This window comes from Paralichthys olivaceus, chromosome 10, assembly GCF_024713975.1.
Source record: "Paralichthys olivaceus isolate ysfri-2021 chromosome 10, ASM2471397v2, whole genome shotgun sequence".
Lineage (NCBI taxonomy): Eukaryota > Metazoa > Chordata > Actinopteri > Pleuronectiformes > Paralichthyidae > Paralichthys > Paralichthys olivaceus.
This window is the reverse complement of record NC_091102.1, coordinates 15,155,012-15,175,191: the sequence shown is the minus strand read 5'-3', so window position 1 is coordinate 15,175,191 and position 20,180 is coordinate 15,155,012. Positions and strand designations below refer to the sequence as shown.

At 40.4% G+C, this 20,180-nt stretch overlaps 1 protein-coding gene across 1 annotated transcript in view; it reads right to left on the bottom strand.

Moving 5' to 3' along the window:
* LOC109631390 (ephrin type-A receptor 6) overlaps window positions 1-9,050 on the bottom strand; it is a 158,965-nt gene extending 149,915 nt beyond the window's left edge. Inside the window, exon 1 of the mRNA XM_069533114.1 lies at window positions 8,418-9,050. Within this exon, the coding sequence (XP_069389215.1) occupies window positions 8,418-8,496 (79 nt within the window). The 5' untranslated portion in view covers window positions 8,497-9,050. The remainder of the gene's footprint in view (window positions 1-8,417) is intronic.
* Window positions 9,051-20,180: the final 11,130 nt, after the last annotated feature.

Genomic DNA, 20,180 nt, shown 5'->3' with positions numbered 1-20,180 from the left:
TCCCACATAAAGGAAGACACGAAGTTGGAACTCCTGGTGTGTCAGTGAAGGAATTCAAAAACACCCTGAAACCTGGATCATTAGTGAGGTTTAAATGAAAGAAAAATACGCTGTACCTCGAGGTAACATTATAGAAATGTCACCTCAAAAAAATCAGCTGACAGCTGAGAGAGGTTAAAATCTGACTCGTCAAAAATAAGGGTTCACAGAGGTGGAGGAAGAGATGGAGTGAAACAAATGTGCATTGATCAATGACACTTTTTGAAAAGTAGGTTTCTGAACTGTTTTGTTATTATGACATTTAGTGACTGTAAATTCAGTTTTCAGGATTTCATCCAGAAACAATCAAGGTGGGCCACAAGGCCAAAGCCCCCCTTCAAAATAAAGACGACAAAAGCCACCGAAAAACGTTTGTGTGACTCTAAATGATTTAAATAAAACTACATAAGGCAAAAGAACAAAATAGATCAACCATGGTGCGTGAAACTGAAACACATTGGGAAGGTGCAGATGATTGCAAGGGCGGCAAACAGGACAAAGACAGGAAGTTACGCAAGAGAGGCACAAGGAACGAGGTTTCAAAATAAAACAGGAAAAAGGGGAACTCAGAATAACCAAACAGAACACAGATGTAGAAATCCAAACATAAGGAAAACAAGGTAAACCTCAGTTACATCACAAGAGACAATCTATGAAAAAGTCCCACAGTCTATCAAACGTTCACAGAGGGACAGAATCGTGACACTTTTTTACTTCAGCGCTGTCCATCTTGACCAGGGCTCCCTGGCAGAGGCAACACTGTGTCTCATCGAAATCTTCCAGGGTAAATAAATAAATAAATAGGAATGAATAAAAATAATACGATCAACTTTTTCAACCCACTATGCGACACACAGAGCACATCGAATCATGAGCACCAGATCATATTTCATAGTAAAGACTTAACAAGAAACTTTGAGCTTTGAACATGTAAAGCACCTAATGACTCCTGTTGTGTAACATCAATGCGAGAAAAGATGCAGAAAATGGACATTGATTTATGAAAAAGTAGCAGATTATTCTATTGATTGACCATCCTCTAACACACAAGAAAAGGCTCCATGCTGATCTTTTCATCTCCTCATCCTGTCCTCTCAGCTTGGCTATAGCTTGGAGTGATATTTCCTCCATGTTGGATCAATCCCAGCGCTCTGTGTGTCTTTTTTCAACCTGTGACCGGGGTCTGTGCCTCGTCTGTGCCAGCGCCAAGCTGGAGGAGGAGCTGGCACTGCCACTAGTGTTAATGGACACCTTTAGGCTACTGTGGGCAGGTAGGCAGCACGGTCCCTCGAGATTGGCCTAATTGCTGAGAGTTGGCGGTGTTGCTCACTGCAGCGAGCAGTTTCACACCTCGCTTTGCCATAAATAAAGAACAGCTGATGTACATTAGTAGGCAGCGAGGACGCGATCTAGCAGGGAACACAACAGCATCGGGTCAAAACTTCGTACGAGCTAAGAAAAATAGTCTGATCTAGATGGAAAAGTTTTTATGAGGTGTTGAATCAGCCTTTGCAAAACTTGCACCAAGCTGTAAGAAAAATACTCAACATCACAAAGGCTGTGCCTGTGGATGATGACAGCTGCTTTGCAATGAAACACCTTTGGCACCTTGACACTGTTGTGAACTGACATTACACGAATTACTGGTGTGACCTGACACCTGCAGCAGTGCACAGAAAGTCATCCCTCAACCACAATGTTCCTGCTTTTGTGTTATAATATTTCACCGCACAGTTATTCACAATAACGGTGTGTTTTAGTTCATGTATAGACATTGCAGATTTAGAATTCTTTTAATATTATACAAAACTTAGTTACTGTGTTTTCAGATACAGATTCAGATTCAGACAACTTTATTGATCCAAAAGAGAGCGATTAATTTGCAGCTTACCCCGTTTACGATCACACACAGAACATCTAATATGATACGTGTCAAACAACGAGGTCAACAAACAAAGAGGTTGGTGAAGGTCATCAAGATAAAGATTGAGGATGTAAAATAAATAGCAATAAATATGGTACACTTGTATCTGTGTGTGTTTGTGTGTTCATGTAAGACATCTTTTCATGTGTACACTTTTGCCCGTGTCTGTCTGTGTGTTTTGCTTTTAGTACAGCATGCCTACCAATGAACTCTAAAACTGCCTGCGTAGGATACACATCCATCCATCTTCTCTCCCTTTCTTTCTCTCTCTATCCCTCCATAAAGCCATCTCTCAGCCAGGCACCCACAGACCCTGCCTGGAGCTGAGGGTCCTCTGGGACGTCCACTGGTTCGATATAAATAGAACATGAGCCGGCCAACTCATAAATATATGGAGCACAAGTAGACATCTCGTGTCTGGCCTACAGCCCTTGCAGTCCACGCAAACACCCCAAAATAACTGCCGCGCTCACAACAGAACCCAGAGCTGGTCTCATTCACTGTTAGCTTATGTAAATTTTAATCTGGAGCAGATTGAGTATCAGAAATAAGCAACAATGCTTCTTTGGGGTGTCCATAGCCAACAATGCTATTCCGATGGGACTAGTTACATGCAGATTTCAGGATCTCCTGGAGCACTTCAATGAGTGTTGTCTAAGTGTGGGTAAACTTGTCAAAGTGTCTATTTTAAACCAACCAGAATCTTTTCTTTATCAAAAACTTGTGTTGCCTAAGCCTTACCAAATATTTTTGTGGTTGAAAAAAACAAGGTGCTAAGGGAGTCATTGCATTCTCACCAGGGGGCTGTTTCTAGTTTGGTTAGGGTAGGAGGTCTAAATAGGTCTGTCCTGAATCATTAAATCATCTCATTTGTTGCACTATAAAAGCTTTTAAACGTTGAGATCATAGTTTGGATCCCACAGCATTCTTGGTGGATGATTTGTGAAAATATGATTTTTTGCAGAGCAATTAATGTTTGGTCTGCATTGAGATATTTAAGTATGTTGTGACAGTAAATCTTTCTAACCAAGTTTTATATAGCTGCATGTTAGTTTCTCTTGTGGTAACATTAAACCTATTTTTCAGTTTTTTTTTTAAAACTTCCTAACAAAAACAAACCCATTTAATTGGCAGCCTCTTTACATAACTATTCTGGCAAACAGTCTTGTTGAAAGACTAATAACAGCACTTGATGAACACAGACTTATGGGAATTGATTTTGGTGAGTGTTTCAGTGATGAGCACACATTGTCATTTAATGGTGTAATCAAAGTGCCGGGCAGATGATGGGATGATATGCTGTGACATTATCTGTGGCAGAAGCAATCTTGACAGGCATGACAGCATTTTTGACGAATCTCCGCACTCGAGTCAACAACTTGATCAATGAAAGCAAAGCAAATCTTTGAATGTGCTTGATTAGATGTGATATAGGCTCTAAGTTTTATTAAATGAGGGATTTGTAAAGGGAATCCATGCCAATAAAATAGGAATTAACGGTTATGTAAAAGGTCAAGTGCTGCTGCTACACACTGAGTGTGACATGTCGCCTCTCTGTCTACACCTCAATATGTAAGAGCATAACAAGTGTTATTCTGGCATACGTCTTCAGAGGCAAAACACCTGCAGAGACTTTACTGATGAGACTGAAGCTACAACTGAAGTGCAGCAGTGTTCTATGAGCCTTTAATACTTCATAGCAGTATTAAGGAGAAATTACAGCTCTCATGGCAACAGACTCATGAACATTTGCTCCATTTACTAAATCTTGTAGATATTTAACAACACTAAAGGGTTACCAACTCATTGTCAAAGCATGTCATAAACTGGCTTTTAATAGAAGGCACACCTCCACCAAGGCCCAACAGTCGTCTTCAATTCAATCACTAGATATCAGTCCCTTCAAAATGTTATCAAGATCCATGAGGGAAGGGAAATACAGCCCAAGGGAAATAAATGAAAATGTAAAGAAACTGATTTAAAATATTCCTGCAACTGCTTCTTTCAGATCCATGTCAAAAAAACATAACAGTGAGCAGGTTGATGCCGTATTTATATTTTAATCTGTGAAAGCGTCTTTTATTTTTTTCAAATTGTAAATAAGGCAAAAACAAATGACAACACTGGTGTGGTTGTACCAAGGGTGTGTAATGCAGTTAACTCAAATACATTTCAGACTGAATCTCATTATGCACTGGGATGTCTTACCAGCCCGAAACCTTGTGTTTTGCAAGCAGCACAACCAGCGTGGCTTCTTTATTCATACAAACAACAAAAATTAAACAGCATAATCCATATTTACTCACATTTGTGATTTTAAAGGAGTTATTTCAACAATGATGTTAATCTTGTTCACTAGGGCGCCATTTAGTTCTCACACAGTGCAACTCAACAATCATTACTTTAATCCAGGGGGAACTTTGAGGAAGCCGAGCCTTGACAAAATGTCTGCAGCTTGGAGTCTCAGTCTGTCTCTGCAGGGGGCCTACATGGAAGACCTTTCATTACATGTAGCAGCATGTAGTCCTCACATTGACACCTGTGTGTGTGTACAGCTGCGGACGTGTATGAAGAAAATAATGGATCTCCAGTGAGTGTTACAAAAACTATTTTGAATGAGCCCAGCCCTAATGAGGCAAAACTTCATTTCTGAGGTCCTGGGTAAGGTGAGGGATATGATGTGAGTTGTGGTTAAGTTAAGGTTTGGGTAAGGCATGAACTCCACTGGTCACAAACAGAAAAAAGAAACATCCACCAACATCTTGATTCTGTCTGCAATGTAAATGGATACAATCAGCCTTTACTCGCAGTCGAATGACTCTGCAGCAGACACAGGTTTTATCGAATCAGACTCCGATTGGCACTGATGCAAACATGACACTTGGGTGAACCCGCCAATTTGTTCTCTTGCTTCTTTATTTTGGCAGTCTAGAAGCTGACGCTACACTTTATCTGAGAAACGTTATGACACGCATTGAACTTCTGGCTGTTGGCATGAAAATAGCAATGAACATTGCCAGACTGTCGCACTCACAAACTCTGTCACTCACTAGAGACTCTTTCATGTGCAATACCACCCACACACCAGACTCTTTCAAGTGCAATAATACTTGAATATCTTTACTCATATTTATCAATACTCATTTGCACCTTTTTAATTTGCATTGGGTTTTTTTTATCCCTTGTTTAGTTTCTATTGTCTTTATTTAATTGACGGTAAATCTTCTTGAATCTTGAATTTGTGTACTTATTGATTTGTACATCTTGGAAACAATGGGCAATAGTGACTTGTATCATGCAAGATGCAAAACTGGCCATACAGCGAGGTGAGAGAGATTTTCTGTTTCCTGACGTTGTACCAAGGATAAAAGAAAGGCAAACTCTCACACACACACACACACACACACACACATATATATATATATATATATACACCCATTATTTTTGTTTCAAAAGAGGTATTGGTAATGCTTAAGTTTGGGGATAAAGTTTTGGTTAGGCTCTCCATAATGCAAAGTCCTTCTAAAGATAGCATTTGTTTGTGTGTGTGTGCAAGTGTATGTGGTTTCAAATTGACCACAGAAACATTCACCGAATCATAAATCTGTAAATACACACTGTGATAATGCTCTTGTGTAACATGCACACGACACACAAACATACACAGTGGGTTACTGTGAGTCAAAGGTGCAGAGTTAACACTTCAGTGGCTGCTCTGGGTTCGTCTGCTTGATTGATTATCTCTGACAGCACACGGCTCCTGAATATCTCCTTCATCTGCAGCAGGGACGGTGAGATCAGTACTCTGTGGGTGGTACCAGTGAGATCACACGCTTTAATCAGCCATCCACACGAATCAGTGCAAATAGTCTGAATTATAATTTTCCTGATAATTTTATAGCTTTATCTTTTGGAGTCTTGCATTGAACAACTGTAAGCTCCTCCTCATCTGATAGTTTTCTGCTCTCAAAGACCCAGCAGAGTCTCAATCAGATACATTTGCTGCAATATAAAATAAAACATTCATATGTGGGGCTTTCATGTGACTCTTTCATTTTCTAAGGATTGATTCCTTTCTTGATTTTTCATGCATGAATCACGCAGTCAGGGAAAAATAACGACCCAAGCAACGTCAGAATTGAGGAACAAAGACACGATCTCTTGATACGCTGGGTCCAAGCATTCTCCTGCTCAGGAAAATTACAAGGGCTCGAGAATTCAGGTTAGTTAATGAGATCTGTGGATGTTCAGTGTGATAAATATCACTTCTTTATGGGAAAATGGGGAGAAATGAATAACAGTAAAGATTATGGGAGGCGATGAAGTGACGGGGGAGGCAAAAGGCTTGTTCAGACGTGGCAGTGAGTGGAGCTTTGTTAATAACTGTCTGCAATCCCATCTGGGTTGATGTGGGGGGGTTGTCTGATCTGTGGCTGTGAGTGGAGGCACACAGACGAGAGGCAAAAAAAAAAGTGATTGTTTTTTATTGTTCTCCAAATAGTGGACATCTTCCAATTTTGTGTGTGAAATCCCCCAATCTCTGGAGTCCTGTTTGTCTGTGTCCAGAAGAATCAGGCGACACAGAAACGCCTCCGAGGAACGGTGTTGAGTTTTGTCCCTCAGCCTACACACACTGAGAATACTGTACACAAGCAGGGGAAACAAAAAAAAACATGTGTTTCATTTTCTCAGCTGTTAGATAGACGGATCTCAACGTCAATTGGGTGGAAAAATTGAGAGCGACACTTTTTTTTAGACCATGCAAACCCAGGCAGTGGTGGAGGAAGTGCTCAAACATTTTACTCAAGTAAAAGAACCAATGAATAGACACAATTGTACTTGGGTAAAAACAGAAGTGCCAGATTCACTTTTTACTTGAGTTAAATATACTTACAGGAAAAGTACATGTCGAGTGTATCCTATTCCAGGTTCATGAAAAATTGACTTCAGTACTTTAAAGTAAAATCTACTTTGTTACATCCCAACAGTTAAAACAGCAGTGAATTGGGAATAAGCTGAGCCAAACATTCTGGCATTAGTTTGACCAATCGGAAAGCGATACATTGAAAAACAGCTTGTTGTGTCAAGATGAGAAACATTAGCACATCACCACCTGATGAGTGACTTTTCTTTTACATCACAGTTATTATCAGTTTTTCCTGCGGCCAAAGACTGCGAGTGTGCTGCCGAGGTCCCAGACCAGTCGATATGAGGGACTCGAGTACAATAGAAAGCAGACCTCAGCTCAATCATTCAATCTGTGGCAGAGAAAAACACAGAGTGAGGCTGTTATGTAGCAGCTGTCCAGGAGAACAGCGAGCAGCATCACTCTTATTGAACTCAGAGAACAATAAAATATAACCTGGGGGGGGGGGGGGGGGACGGACAAATCCTGCTGTGTCCCCGCTCAATCAATAAGACTATTTTAAACCTCACTGATGGTGTGTGTGTGTGTGTGTGTAGTACATGGTCACACACTTTGTTTCTATGTGTATACTCAAAACACACTCAAAGGCAGGTGGACTATAAGCTCACACACACACACACACTGTGTTACACTATGCCACAAGCAGTAATGTGCACTTAACCACAAGCATAAAGCGAATACAGGTACATTTTCACTGCTCTCTCTCTCTTTCACACAGGCACACACGCACGCACACGCACACACACACACACGCACACACACAGACACACACACACAGTGAATAAAGTCATCACTGGTAGCTCAGGAACATTTACTGTATCTAAAACACTGCAACAGCCCCGGCACAAAGCACATCTGCGAGTCTGCTCGATCTCACACTGTCACCCACATAATGATTCAATCTTCGGTTGCTCTACAGTGTGTTTGTGTGTTTGTTTGTGTGTGTGTGTGTGTGTGTGTGTGTGTGTTTGTGTGTGTGTGTGTGTGTGTGTGTGTGGAGAACGTGTAATTAAAGAAGCCTCAGGGTTGTTACTTCAGCAGCTGATTTCCATAATAATGTTTTCTTCTTTTTTCTTTTTTCATAAGAGCTGAGCTAAGGTAAGACATTGGAATCTACAAAGAAAATAATAAACTTCAATTCTGACTCTGGGTTGAGTTGTGGTGCATTTCTGTGCCAACATAAGAGATTATTAGGATAATTTACAGTAATGGCATGGAAATAAATTCAAAAACAGCAGGTATTGTATTTGTGCCAATAGGTTCTCTCCATATTATGTGCCACTGTCATTAAATGAATCAATTTTGTGAGACCTTTCCTCAGAGGTGAGTTGTCAGATTTTCATTAGAGAGGTTACTTAACTGTTAAAGTAAAAGCATCACAGTGCGCATCCCAAACAGTTTCCACATTCACTGTGTTTTAGGGAAGAGGAAAAACGTTGCAGGAGTAAAAACACTGTGACTGTATATGTGGCTTAACAAAGTGGTGTGAATGAGTGTGGGTCGTTTAACTGCATGGGGTTGCCTCACCTTGGTTGCACTGGCTGAAGCGCATAAGCACAATTCCCAGAAAGGCAGAAACAAGCCAGAATCTCTTTCCACAACTCATGTCTCCAGCGGCATCTATCAGCGCCTTTATCTCGTGTACTTCTGGCCGACAGGTAAAATTGATCCTTCACAAAGCGACCGATCCAGTGGTCCCGGTCCTTACATGTGGTCCTGACCGGGGAGAACTGCTGGAAGACGGAGCGAGAGATCCATCCTTTTACCTGCGGCGGCGACGCGGAACGCACCGAATGTGGAAAAAGAAATGTCTAAAGTGAAATCAATTATTTTTGCGCGCAATGACAAACACTTGTCTCCAAACAACTTTGGGGGTCTCCCGCGGACTTCACTCAGCGCTATTACATTGTTTCAAAGACGCGCAAAAACGCTCCTCATGTGTCTCCGCGGCAGTGGCGCACGGATTCGAGGCAGTTTTCGGAAATCCCCGGTCGTGCCGCGGACTGCCCGCTCCTCGTCCCCGTGTCCAGCCCGGTGCGCAGCAGCAGCAGTGAGATGTGTGAGCGGGGAACGGAGGAATGATTGGAAGGCAGCGGAGGAGCAGATGAAGCGGCGGCTACAGTGAGAGACTGTGCGCATCTGTGCCGGATGCTCGGCACTAGAGGGGGTTAGCTGACAAGGCAAAGGTGTGTGTGTGTGTGTGTGTGTGTGTGTGTGTGTGTGTGTGTGTGTGTGTGTGTGTGTGTGTGTGTGTGTGTGTGTGTGTGGCCATGGTTCAAGTGCAGTGTTTCACAATTTCCTTTAACAATGACCTTAAAAAAGGTAAAATATACTTGTGCCACAATTATGTTAAGTATATGTTGTAAAAGATGGAGCTTGTGGTGAATGGTGGCACATGGTTTGTTGAGTTTAACACTCAGGCATGTAGGGATTAATTTGAAAGCTGAACAATAAAAATGTGATCTCTATTTGTTTTAACATTTAATTTTGACCTCAATATCTGTCTATTTAAATACAGCTTTATTCATTATGGCAGCATATGGACATGTTGCGATTTCATGTTTTCAGACCCCAAGTTATTAGACAAATACACCATGTGCAGATTTAAACAGTGAGTCTGGACAAGTTTCCTCTTGCGTTGAGAAGCAGACAGACTGTCTGGTGATGATACAATCTGCAGACAAATCCTGGGGTTGCTCCATGGAAAGTCAATAATGGAAAAAAACCTAGTCAACAGCAAATTCACTACAGACAGACCAACCGTAAAAAGTGGCATCTAAAAAAAAATCCATGTATTACTGTTAGAATGACCTGATTTTCTCCTATGGGAGACTGTTTTGATTACACTTATAATAGTTTTGTTTTCACCTTCTTTGGTGGGGAGGGAACTTGAACTACAAAAGGTGAAATATGTACATATAAACACAAATTATTATTACATCAGCACTGATGTGGAATAGCCGCTTCATGGTTGGCGTGTCAGTACAGAAAACTTTATTCCAGACGAAGTGTAGCTTCATTTCCATCCTTTTGCAGCCCAATAAGTGAGCCACTCTGCTTGCCAAGCCACCAATGTCAGCCAAGATTAGGGAAGGTCTTCCTCTCATCTTCATGGACGTCTCATTGAGTGAGTAAGCAAACCCTCCCCAACCTGACCGGGTTAAACAAAGCAACGCCGGCTGCCGTGATGAGACCCAGTCAATCAGAACAGAGGAGCAGCTTCCTGTCAGCACAGACGAGGTAAATACATCAACATCACAATCCGTCACCGCCACTTAGCTCGCAGCCAATCACCAAACAATGCAGAGAGGCTGCCAACTGACTGCTGACTTTGTGCGGCACAATGTGCAAACACATTGGAGGACGGTAGGGATGTGGCATAGAATATATTGACCGCCTGTTTAGCTTGAGGGAGGCCGCACATTCTACAGAAACAGATCAGGTTCTTAACGTCACATTGCAGATGTACTGCAGCTATAAAATGTGGATAATGTCGTGGTGCCTTTTGCCTAAAGAGGGGATTTTAGAAAGTTTGGAATGAAGGTAACAACATGTGTGTACTGTAGATTTGTCAGTGACGGGGACACAGAGTTGAATTTTGAAATCACTGCTGTTATAACCAAAAACAATATGTATAAATATTTAAGCAGACGTTTGGCTGAAATGTTTTTTTTTTCACAGTGTATTTTTTAATATATGCGATGCTTATTCTATTACTACTAACATGACTGATACATATTTAAAAAGAACACATTGCAGGTGACTTAAATCAGCCCTCATCCCTGTGGAGAGACAGTGAGACTGGTGATGACTTGGACTGATGATCAAAGAGGGCAAACTGTCGAGAATAGGTCCTCTGCTGCCAACCCCCTGCAATGATTTGGTTTCCTTTGCTGTAATAGTGGTCAATGAGGTGTGACTGTAGTGTATAGGGGGCCTAACTGTGAGCTATGATCCACCCCCCCTGTCCAGAGAGAACAAGCTCCGTCCATCTGTACTCATCACAAGCAAAGAGCTGGAACGAGACCGCATCAGCACAACTGACAGAGACAATGAGACTTTATAACGCTAATGGGTTCACTAATGTCCTGTTCACAATGAAGTGCCAGCCCATACAGAACTGCCCCACTCATGGACTGAATCCAAACGGATGAAAAAATAAAAAAACTTGGGCTGAAAGGAAAATGCCAACCAAAGTCCATTATACACTGCAACTACAATGCACGGTGTTATTCAGGTTTCATAATTATCATGTTGTTTTTATGATTCCTTTAAATGGGCAAATGTAATGACACAACTTCTCATAAAGCTGCACGTTCTTTCTTGTTGTGGTGTGTGTGGCCCATTGTTATAATGATTAACACAATCACACAATCAATTTCAGTAAGTGATCATCAAGCTTTTAATAAAAACTATTCTTACCAACTTTATGTATGAAGTGGTGGAAGAAGCACTCAGATACACAGTATAGAAACATAAATACTTAAAAAGTTGTGTATTCACAATTTTGTAAGTACTCATAATGGAGAATAGTCCATTTGAGAAAGAAGAAAATTAAATAACTGGCTTATAATTATAGTGCATTAATAACTACATCCCTCAGTAGAGCTGAGGGTCAGTTTATTGTATATGGGCTGGAAAAGGTTAGCTTGTAAATTTCCCCAGGGATTTGTCTCATGTTAACATGTGATATTACAACAAAATCCATTTTCTGATTGCATTTCTTTTCTTAGCCTGCAAAATAACTGGTAATGAAAAATAATAATGGACTATAAACATACAATCCGTGCTTCTGAATTGCATGAAAGACATAAATTATCAGAAAAATACATGGAGTTAAGAGCAAATACAGTGCACTGACTGACTACATGTGGGCTACTTTCCAACACTGACTGAATGCACCTGCTCAACCCATAGAATATAAAGATGGATGACGTGTCTCCACTTCCTTATCCTTCATTATACAAAATTGAAAGAAAAAAATACATCCCCCTCTAGTGCCGAGCATCTGAAGTAAAGATGTGTGTGGAGCCCCGGTATCAAGGTCCCACTGCTCGACCAATCACAGTCAGTCGCATCTGTCATTCATAATGTTAAACACTATTTTTATAGCATCAAATAGTAAAATGACAGAAACCATCTTTGGGAAAAAATTTAATTGACGAGTTCTTTGACTCTCCTTGAAGTTTGGTCCATATCCCATCCACTAACGTGGAAGAGGCAAGGCATAGGTTTATAACCTATACTACTGTCAGCCAACAGGGGGCGGTGGCAATGATCTGGGGAACAGCTGAATAATAAGTAATGTAATTACCTCAATTCAGTCCAACTCGTGTTGATCCAGCTCTGCCAAGTTAATAAAGTAAATAAACTGGCTGTGAAGCTTTGCTGTATAAGGACAGTTAAACATTGTTTTTCTGGGTTGGCACAACAAAGATCAACCAATAAATCCCTATGTTAATCAGCTACTGTTAACACAATACAACACTAACCCAGTTTGGCTGATTAGTTTTGTAAATTCAGTTTATAGACGCTCACTTTACAATGAGTTAATGACATTTGAGAATTTTTTCCCACGCTGCACCTTATCCTCAATACACTTTTATGACTCAAAGGATTTGCACTGCAAAAGTAAACTCAATTTCCTGTTCTTGATTATAGCATTGGCCCTGGGGGAACACTCTTTGAAAAGCTTCATCCTATTGCCCAAGGCGAGGATGACACTGAATATTGTCAAATAGCAAAACATAAGGAAAAAAGCAGTTGCTCAAAACAAACCATGATCAAAACTGCCTGAAGCAATTCACAGTCTGCCTCTGATTTGTTTTTAAATTCAAGCTCAGCTTTTGATGTACAAGACGTGTGTGTATAGAGCCGCTTAGCCTCTAGACACAGGCCCCTTAGGGTGGAGCACAGTGGAGAACATCAACCTACACATGATCAGCCATGGGTGCATGCAATACCGAGCACTGACTCCAGGGACGTCCTCCATGCACAGTGTTAAAGGTGCTATAGTGTGACTTCCCCGCTGTTGGTTATGGTGATAGTCACTTGCAAGTACTTCAGCTATTGTTGCATGTACAAGACAAGAAGTATACATCCTCTGTATTTTCAGAGCAGACTGGAAAATGACAAGATGGGCCAGCCCAGCCAGGGGCTAGCTGGTTATCATCTGAACTTCGATACAAGCAAAGAGAGAGTTGGAGTTATCACAGCTGGAGTGAGCTCTTTGCAAGTAGAGAAATGAAGTTAGGTTTTAGCAAACCATGTCCAATAGTTAATCTCCTTTTAGCTCTGTATTTGGTCTCCACCAACTCCTTGAGCATTACCTAACATATCTGCTAAATGCTCAGCCGGTTCACCAGCCAGTCACTAACTTTGTCTGCTGTTTGGTGCTGAGCAAAGCTTCTTTTGCGGCCAATGAATGACACAATGGGAACAGTGACAGTGAAACAAACAGGGGTGGACTGATAGGAGTGGTTAGGGGTGGAGACCACAAAAGGGCATGATGATTGGGAGCTGTCAACACTGGCATGCATGTGAAATTCCTACTGTGTGCCATCATGATATGCCAGACACTACCCTGTGCCTGTTTTGGTTGCCCCCCTGTCCTCCCACTGTGCGCACCACTGTGTTTGTGCGAGAGAGTGGCTGCTGATTTATGAGCTTGGATCAATATGCGACAGCGTTAATGTGTCTCTGATTTTGGGAAAACAAAACCCCATGATTTGCAGAGACAGGTACTACAGCATGGCACTGGAAGCTTTCCAAGCTAGTTCTATCTTCTGTATATCGCTGAAGGCAAATCTATTCAATTTGCTAACATTTCATACTGACTAAAATCATATCAGATACTTTTGCATACGATATTTGAAATTTTTTCTTAAGGAGCACTTTACAAAGAAAGGGTTGAAAATTGATTTTTTTGGCAACCCTTTGAGGATATTGTTAGGTACAAAGACATTAAACAATTTTAAACTTTTAGAATATCCTTATTATTTCAATCCAGTTTGTGAGTGGTTAGTGCTACCCACAACAGAAACCAATTTAATTTGGAATAAATAACAAGAACTCCACAGTCAGCATGAGAGATGATGAAAACAGTTTACAAATTTCAAATTAATTTAAAAAACAGACCAAAACAGTCTGGGGGGGATAAACTAACAAGTTGACTTCCTCAGTGTGTTTGGCCTGATGTAGATATTTAGTCCAATAATGAATAAATCTTAATTCTAACCTTTACCTGTGAGAATAACTCCTTGTGTTAAATGGGTCTAAGTGAAGTATATTTTCTTCAGGGCTCTGTCCTTGTTCGCACATTTCGTCCTCATAAAGAATAAAAAGAACAAGAGCTCAAGAACAAACTCTCCTGGAGAATTGTTTCCACCCAGAATGACTTGTAGTGTGTATCTTGCTACACACGGACATGCCCACACTCATAACACACTTGTGCTACACTTTTGAGGTTGCCCACCTGCCTGGCTGCCTAATGGGCCATAGGCTCTAATCTGGATGGCCACGGCGCTCAGGAGAATGAGAAGAGCAAATAGAGGGAGCAGCTCATCAGGCCTGAGAGCTGGCGTGTCCCTAACCCCAGCTGTTAAAGAGACATCCTCCTATCGTTCAGAGAGGAAGGAAGAAAACGGGGCACCTTCATCTGCAGTGGTAATTTCCTGGGATTTATAGCAGATAGCTTCTCGTTAACCTTTTTTTTCTGCCTACCTCATACATAGATGGGATATGTACATCATTTGAGGATAAATCATAGACTGTATAACAAGATGGACAACATGACCGCTCCCCAAAAGTGCAGCCAAAGTGTCTTGATCACACCCTGGGGGCTGTCTGCAGTAGAGGGCATACATGACACCTCCTCCTTGTTAGTCAGGGGGGCACGGACCAAATTAAAAACTCAAAGTACACGTCAAACACATTTTACTTTAATATGGTTTGTTATTTCTGGGAGTTATGTTCTAGTGTCAATCTGTTCAAGTAAGGATGATTTTAATGAGTTATTTGATGCTATAAAGATTTGCGATTGGTCAAGCATATGGATGCGTCTCCATTTGCTGATTGAAATCATTGACAGCTGAGACTTTCGATTGGTGGAATGCATGTGTTGACGGTACTGCACTACTTGGTCTCCACTGCGCAGACTCTAAATGCGCAAGACAGTAGAGTCCATCCCCAGGATATTTTCGCTTCTTTTCTGGATTGTCGGAGGAAGAGGAGACAGATCGTCCATGTTTTAAAAACAGTCTGGGTGGGTATTACATGATCTTCCTCTGCTGGTTCCATCCGCCAATCGCTACTTCATAGACTGTGACTCCGAGTGACGTCAACTGTGCAAGATTGCAGCGCTCACATCTGGGCTATTTTGTCTTCATTTCTGGATATTGGGAGGAAGTGTAGACGCACTGTCCATCTTTATATACAATCTAAGGAATAAATGGTTGCAATCCAAATAAACTGTTAACTTGTGCTCATCCTACTGCAAGAGAAACAGACTCTTGTAATGTGCTGGTCTCCAGATTTTAGATAAAAGGGACAGAACAACATAACAAATCCTCAAGTAGAACATTGTGCACCTATTCAGTCTGACTTATTTACATAATCTCCCAGAGTCCCTGCATATTTACTTTCATTGAGTTTTGAAAGGTGTCTGGGAACAAATCCATCTCAGTTCTGTACTGCCTCTAAATGAGGTGTGTTCTCTAGCACAGATTGAGTATAATTTTCTCACTCAGCAGAGAGTGTGTCATCATGAAGGCACTTGTTTTGCCGTGAATGCTTAATAAACATCACAACAGCCAGGCTGTGTTCACAGTTCAATAAGAAAATGAATTTCAAAGTGTTGATAATGATCATGAAGCATACTAAACATCATAATCACCCTTTGCACCTTTTTTTGTTTCTATTGCGTCTCAGACAGACTCTGTAATTACAGTCAGCATTGATGTAATGTGGCATTCAGAAACTTGACAGTTCCTGAGACCTGGCTCCCAACCACGTCCTCAACCCCAAAATTTCCATTAGTAATTGACAAATGGATGGATTAATGGTGTATAAAATGACCCATCCATCATAGGGGCTAAATGGGATAAGAGAGCACCACACTGTCAGATCTGCCTTTTTAGACCCAGGTTCTTAAGACCTCTGTGTAACAGGAGGCAGTGGTGGTTGCCTTTATTGTATTTGTTGTAAAAGAGAAAACATGTTTGCAATCTATATACTAAATAAGAACAATGATTAAAGCTTCTGGAATGTTTGATTTGCATTTATTATTATTATACTGTTAATTGTTTAGAATGATTATTTTGGTCATTTTTCTGCTTGATCCCTCCAATGTCCTTGTCTGATTTTTATTATTTTAGATTTTCTTCTTGATGTTTGTGCAACATTGTTAAAAAAAGTCCTGAATTATTATTATAATGTTATTTTACTTTCTACTACTAGTAAGCAAAAAGGAAAACCAAAATAAAAAAATAGATGGACCAATAAATTATTGTAAATTGTGAAAATCTGCATACAATTTCTCTCCATCATAGAGTTGCTAATGGATAATAATCATATTTAGCAATGATGCAGTCGCTGAATACCATGTTAGAAGTAAATAACCGTGACTAGCAGTTAATATGGTTGGGTGGCTCATGCAAATATGTAATTTGTTTATATATAATAACATAATAGAGTAAGAGTAATGTAGCACATCTCTGATTCATGGTACTAAGTTGGATTTGATTTCTAACAACACTGTATATGTATGACCTTAGATTGGAGTGAAAGCTAGATTCAGTTATGCAAATGCAGTCATATGTAACATTGTTTCTATTGTATTTGTAGGAACCTGCCACTGCTGTTTTACCTAACACTGTTCAGTCTGTGAGATAAGACACACACACACACACACACACACACACCAACACCTACACAATCACACACTCACCTTTTCCTTTCTTTAGCAAAATTCCAATTACACAGGGGATTAGAAGGGACCCATCCAACTCAATTAAATCAATGGCGTCAGGGAGATAATCAGTGACAAGGAAAATCTCAAGTCAGGCCTTTACAGGTGCACATTTGTGTGTGAGGGGCCAACCATGTACAAACCAGTGCCAACACGTGTGTTTGGGTGTGTGTGTGTGTGTGTGTGTGTGTCCTCACTAATACTTCAGAGCTGCAGTCTGATAAATAATGCAGTCTGAAAACACTGTGTCTGTGCTGCTGCTGCTGCTTACCTCTGCCCCCTGCAGGAACCATAAGAACTGTGGCAAACATCTAACCACCACACAATCATACACACAGTGAAAGCAGAAGTAAGCTCATGTAAAGTGAAATTAATATGAAATAATATATACAGAGCCTTGATCTGAGGAAAACAATCATTTGGTCCGCTGAGATTGTTATGTCCTCATCTGCCTTTGTTAGTTTGCAGGATTACTCAAAAACTACTGGACTGATCCAAGGGATTTGATGGAAGGATGTCGTACTGGTCAAGGAAGAACCCACTAAAGTTTGTTGTGGATCCATGAATTCGTTTTTCATTTTCTTTAACACTGCAATTTAGTGCATTTTGCAACATTTTCCTTAATTTTCTCAAATGCTACTTCATAGATCTTGATGAATGGTATTCATAAGTGTGTGCAATTTGGTGCAGATCAAAATAAAAAATCTGGATCTGGTGAATTTTTTTCCCACCAAATTCAATTTCCATTAATTAATATTATATTCGAGAATGCACTGATCATTGCATTTAACCCCTTAATTCAATATTTACCTTCTTGAATACTATGAATGGTATTTTTCACAGTATTCGTACACATCGTTTATGAAATGTAAATTTGGCTTGGCAGACGCAGTCCCACTTGGAGAGGTGTCTCATTAGCCTAATGTATCATGTGTGAGGAAAACAAAGTACTTGTCAGTGTAACTTCACTGAGGAGGAAGCTCAACATCACCACATAAAATCTTTTAAGCCACTTAAACACACCTCCCACCAGGGGGACCGTTAATTGCAAGCAGTCGCAGAACTTGTGGCTGACCTGGGAGACTGATTTTTATGAGAGGTTGTCACTGGACTTATTCAGTCTTTTGGAAGTTTTGTCCTCAAAGAAATTTTAAAAACTCGATTGATTCAATTTATTACAGAAAACATGAAAAAACAAATTCATGCAACGGAGGGAAGGCTCTTACCTTTTGATTAGCCGAGTGTTTTTGCAAATCGAAAAAACAGATGAGACGATAAAAGAACAAGTTCAGAAGTGACATCCAGAAAACTCTAGGGAAGAAAGTAGGAAATCCATACTGCACAGATGCTTTTTTATTATAAATAGAATATTTAAACCTCAAACACTTGCAAAGGGCACAGATGCAGGCTTCTCAGAAACAAAAAAAGCTAAAGAAACCACCATGAAGTATAATTTAGCATATATCTCATTACAATCGCACTGCAGAAAATACGAGTTTCCGTGGTGGAGGTAATAAAATGGCTACTGTATCCCAGGTGAGTTGAGGGTATGAGGGCTTAGATGGAAAAAGACTTGGAGATGGTATTCCACATGTGATTTGAGATAATGTAATGGAGGATTGATGTGAGACCAGACTAGATAATTACAGGAGGAAAACATTCCATTTGACGAAAACTGTCACTAGAAAATGCACAACAGCCACTACATAACTTAAACTCATCATAAGTATCACATCCACAATATACTTTCTTAATTTCAAAGAAACAAGAGTTCACAAACTAAGTCAAACTGGTTATTACAAGGTTTAAATATCAATGTGTGAGAACAATGTACTGGACTATAGTTGGTTGGACGCTGGTTTCTTCAGACCAATTCAACTTTGCTCTGCAGCAGTGAACACACCTCACAGACTTTTTACTGTTATGCTGATCCTGAGCTGGACCGTGTACTACTGTGTCTGGTGTATTCTTCACGTCCACACCAGAGGAACCCCCACATGGGTTAGCCACAAGGATACTGTCCTAAAACAACTTCAGTCAAAATGGACTGTATAATGTCTATGTATATATTGCTCATTGTGGGAACTGTTGGGTTTCTCCATAGATTTTTTAAGGTCTCGACCTTCTATGTAGAGTCTGTTGAGATAATGTACATTATGATTTGGCGCTATACAAATAAAATTGAATTGAATATTAAAAAATAAATAAAATAATTGATTATTCTTGATTAAAGTTGCATTTTAATTTTATCTATAGCTGTTTTTAACTGTGTTTCACCATCTTGATGAAAGCTATTTTTCACAGGCCAATGATGTTTATTACACATTCATTCATTCATTTATTATTTATACCACTATCTATCGTTTAAAGGTTGCAGTGTGAGCTGGAGAGACTCCCAGTTGACATCATCCTGGACAGGTCGCCAGCATATCACAAGGACAATAAACAATTCACACTCACATTCACACCGATGAGTCGACGATCAAGTTAACCCCAGTCTGCATGTATTTGGAAGAAGCCGGAGTACCCGTAGAAAACACACGCAATCACAGGAAGAACATGCAAACTCCACATAGATATATATTAAAATTTTACTGAGTCCCCCTGGTGGTAAGAATACATATGGCAACACATTCTCATTTCATTTTATTTTTAAAATCTTAACAGAAATCCTGAAAATGTCTCTCTTTCTACAAGGGCAAAAGGATAATGGTATTTTCACAAAGCTGAAGGAAAGTTAACATGCAAGGATAAACAGTGCGCATTTAATCCCTCTTCAGTCGTTACCAAACTTTGGTCCATTTCTGAGCTTCTCTTTCTCAATCGTCAGCGTTCTTATACCGATTGAACAAGAGAGTGAATAATTAGCAGGAGCTATTTTCTCCATGTGAGCAGCACAGCAGCTGACATGGTAATTGCAGCCTTTCAGAGAGTGGGAAAGTGTGCGGAGAAGAGTGTAGCTACTCAGAGAGCTACTGCCGTATTTAAGACCTCTTCACTCGCCTCAAGTTGGGCTCTCTGTCAGCAGCTGTCAAACCATAATCACACTCACACAGCTGCGCGCACACACACTCACACAAACAAATGTATTTGCAACCAAATAATAGTCCCAATCAAACTTTTTTCTTTAATTTGAAAGCCAATTTTGTCGCTTTTGTTTGGAGATAACACCATCAGATAATACAACATCAGCTACAAGCACTGTGTCATCCATTTCATCCAATTTCTAACCTTGTAAAGCACTCTCAAGTTTGGGAATAGATCACAGATAGCATAGTGCCAGGGACAGTTGCTTAGCCGAAGGCGTGTTCCTATAATTAGTG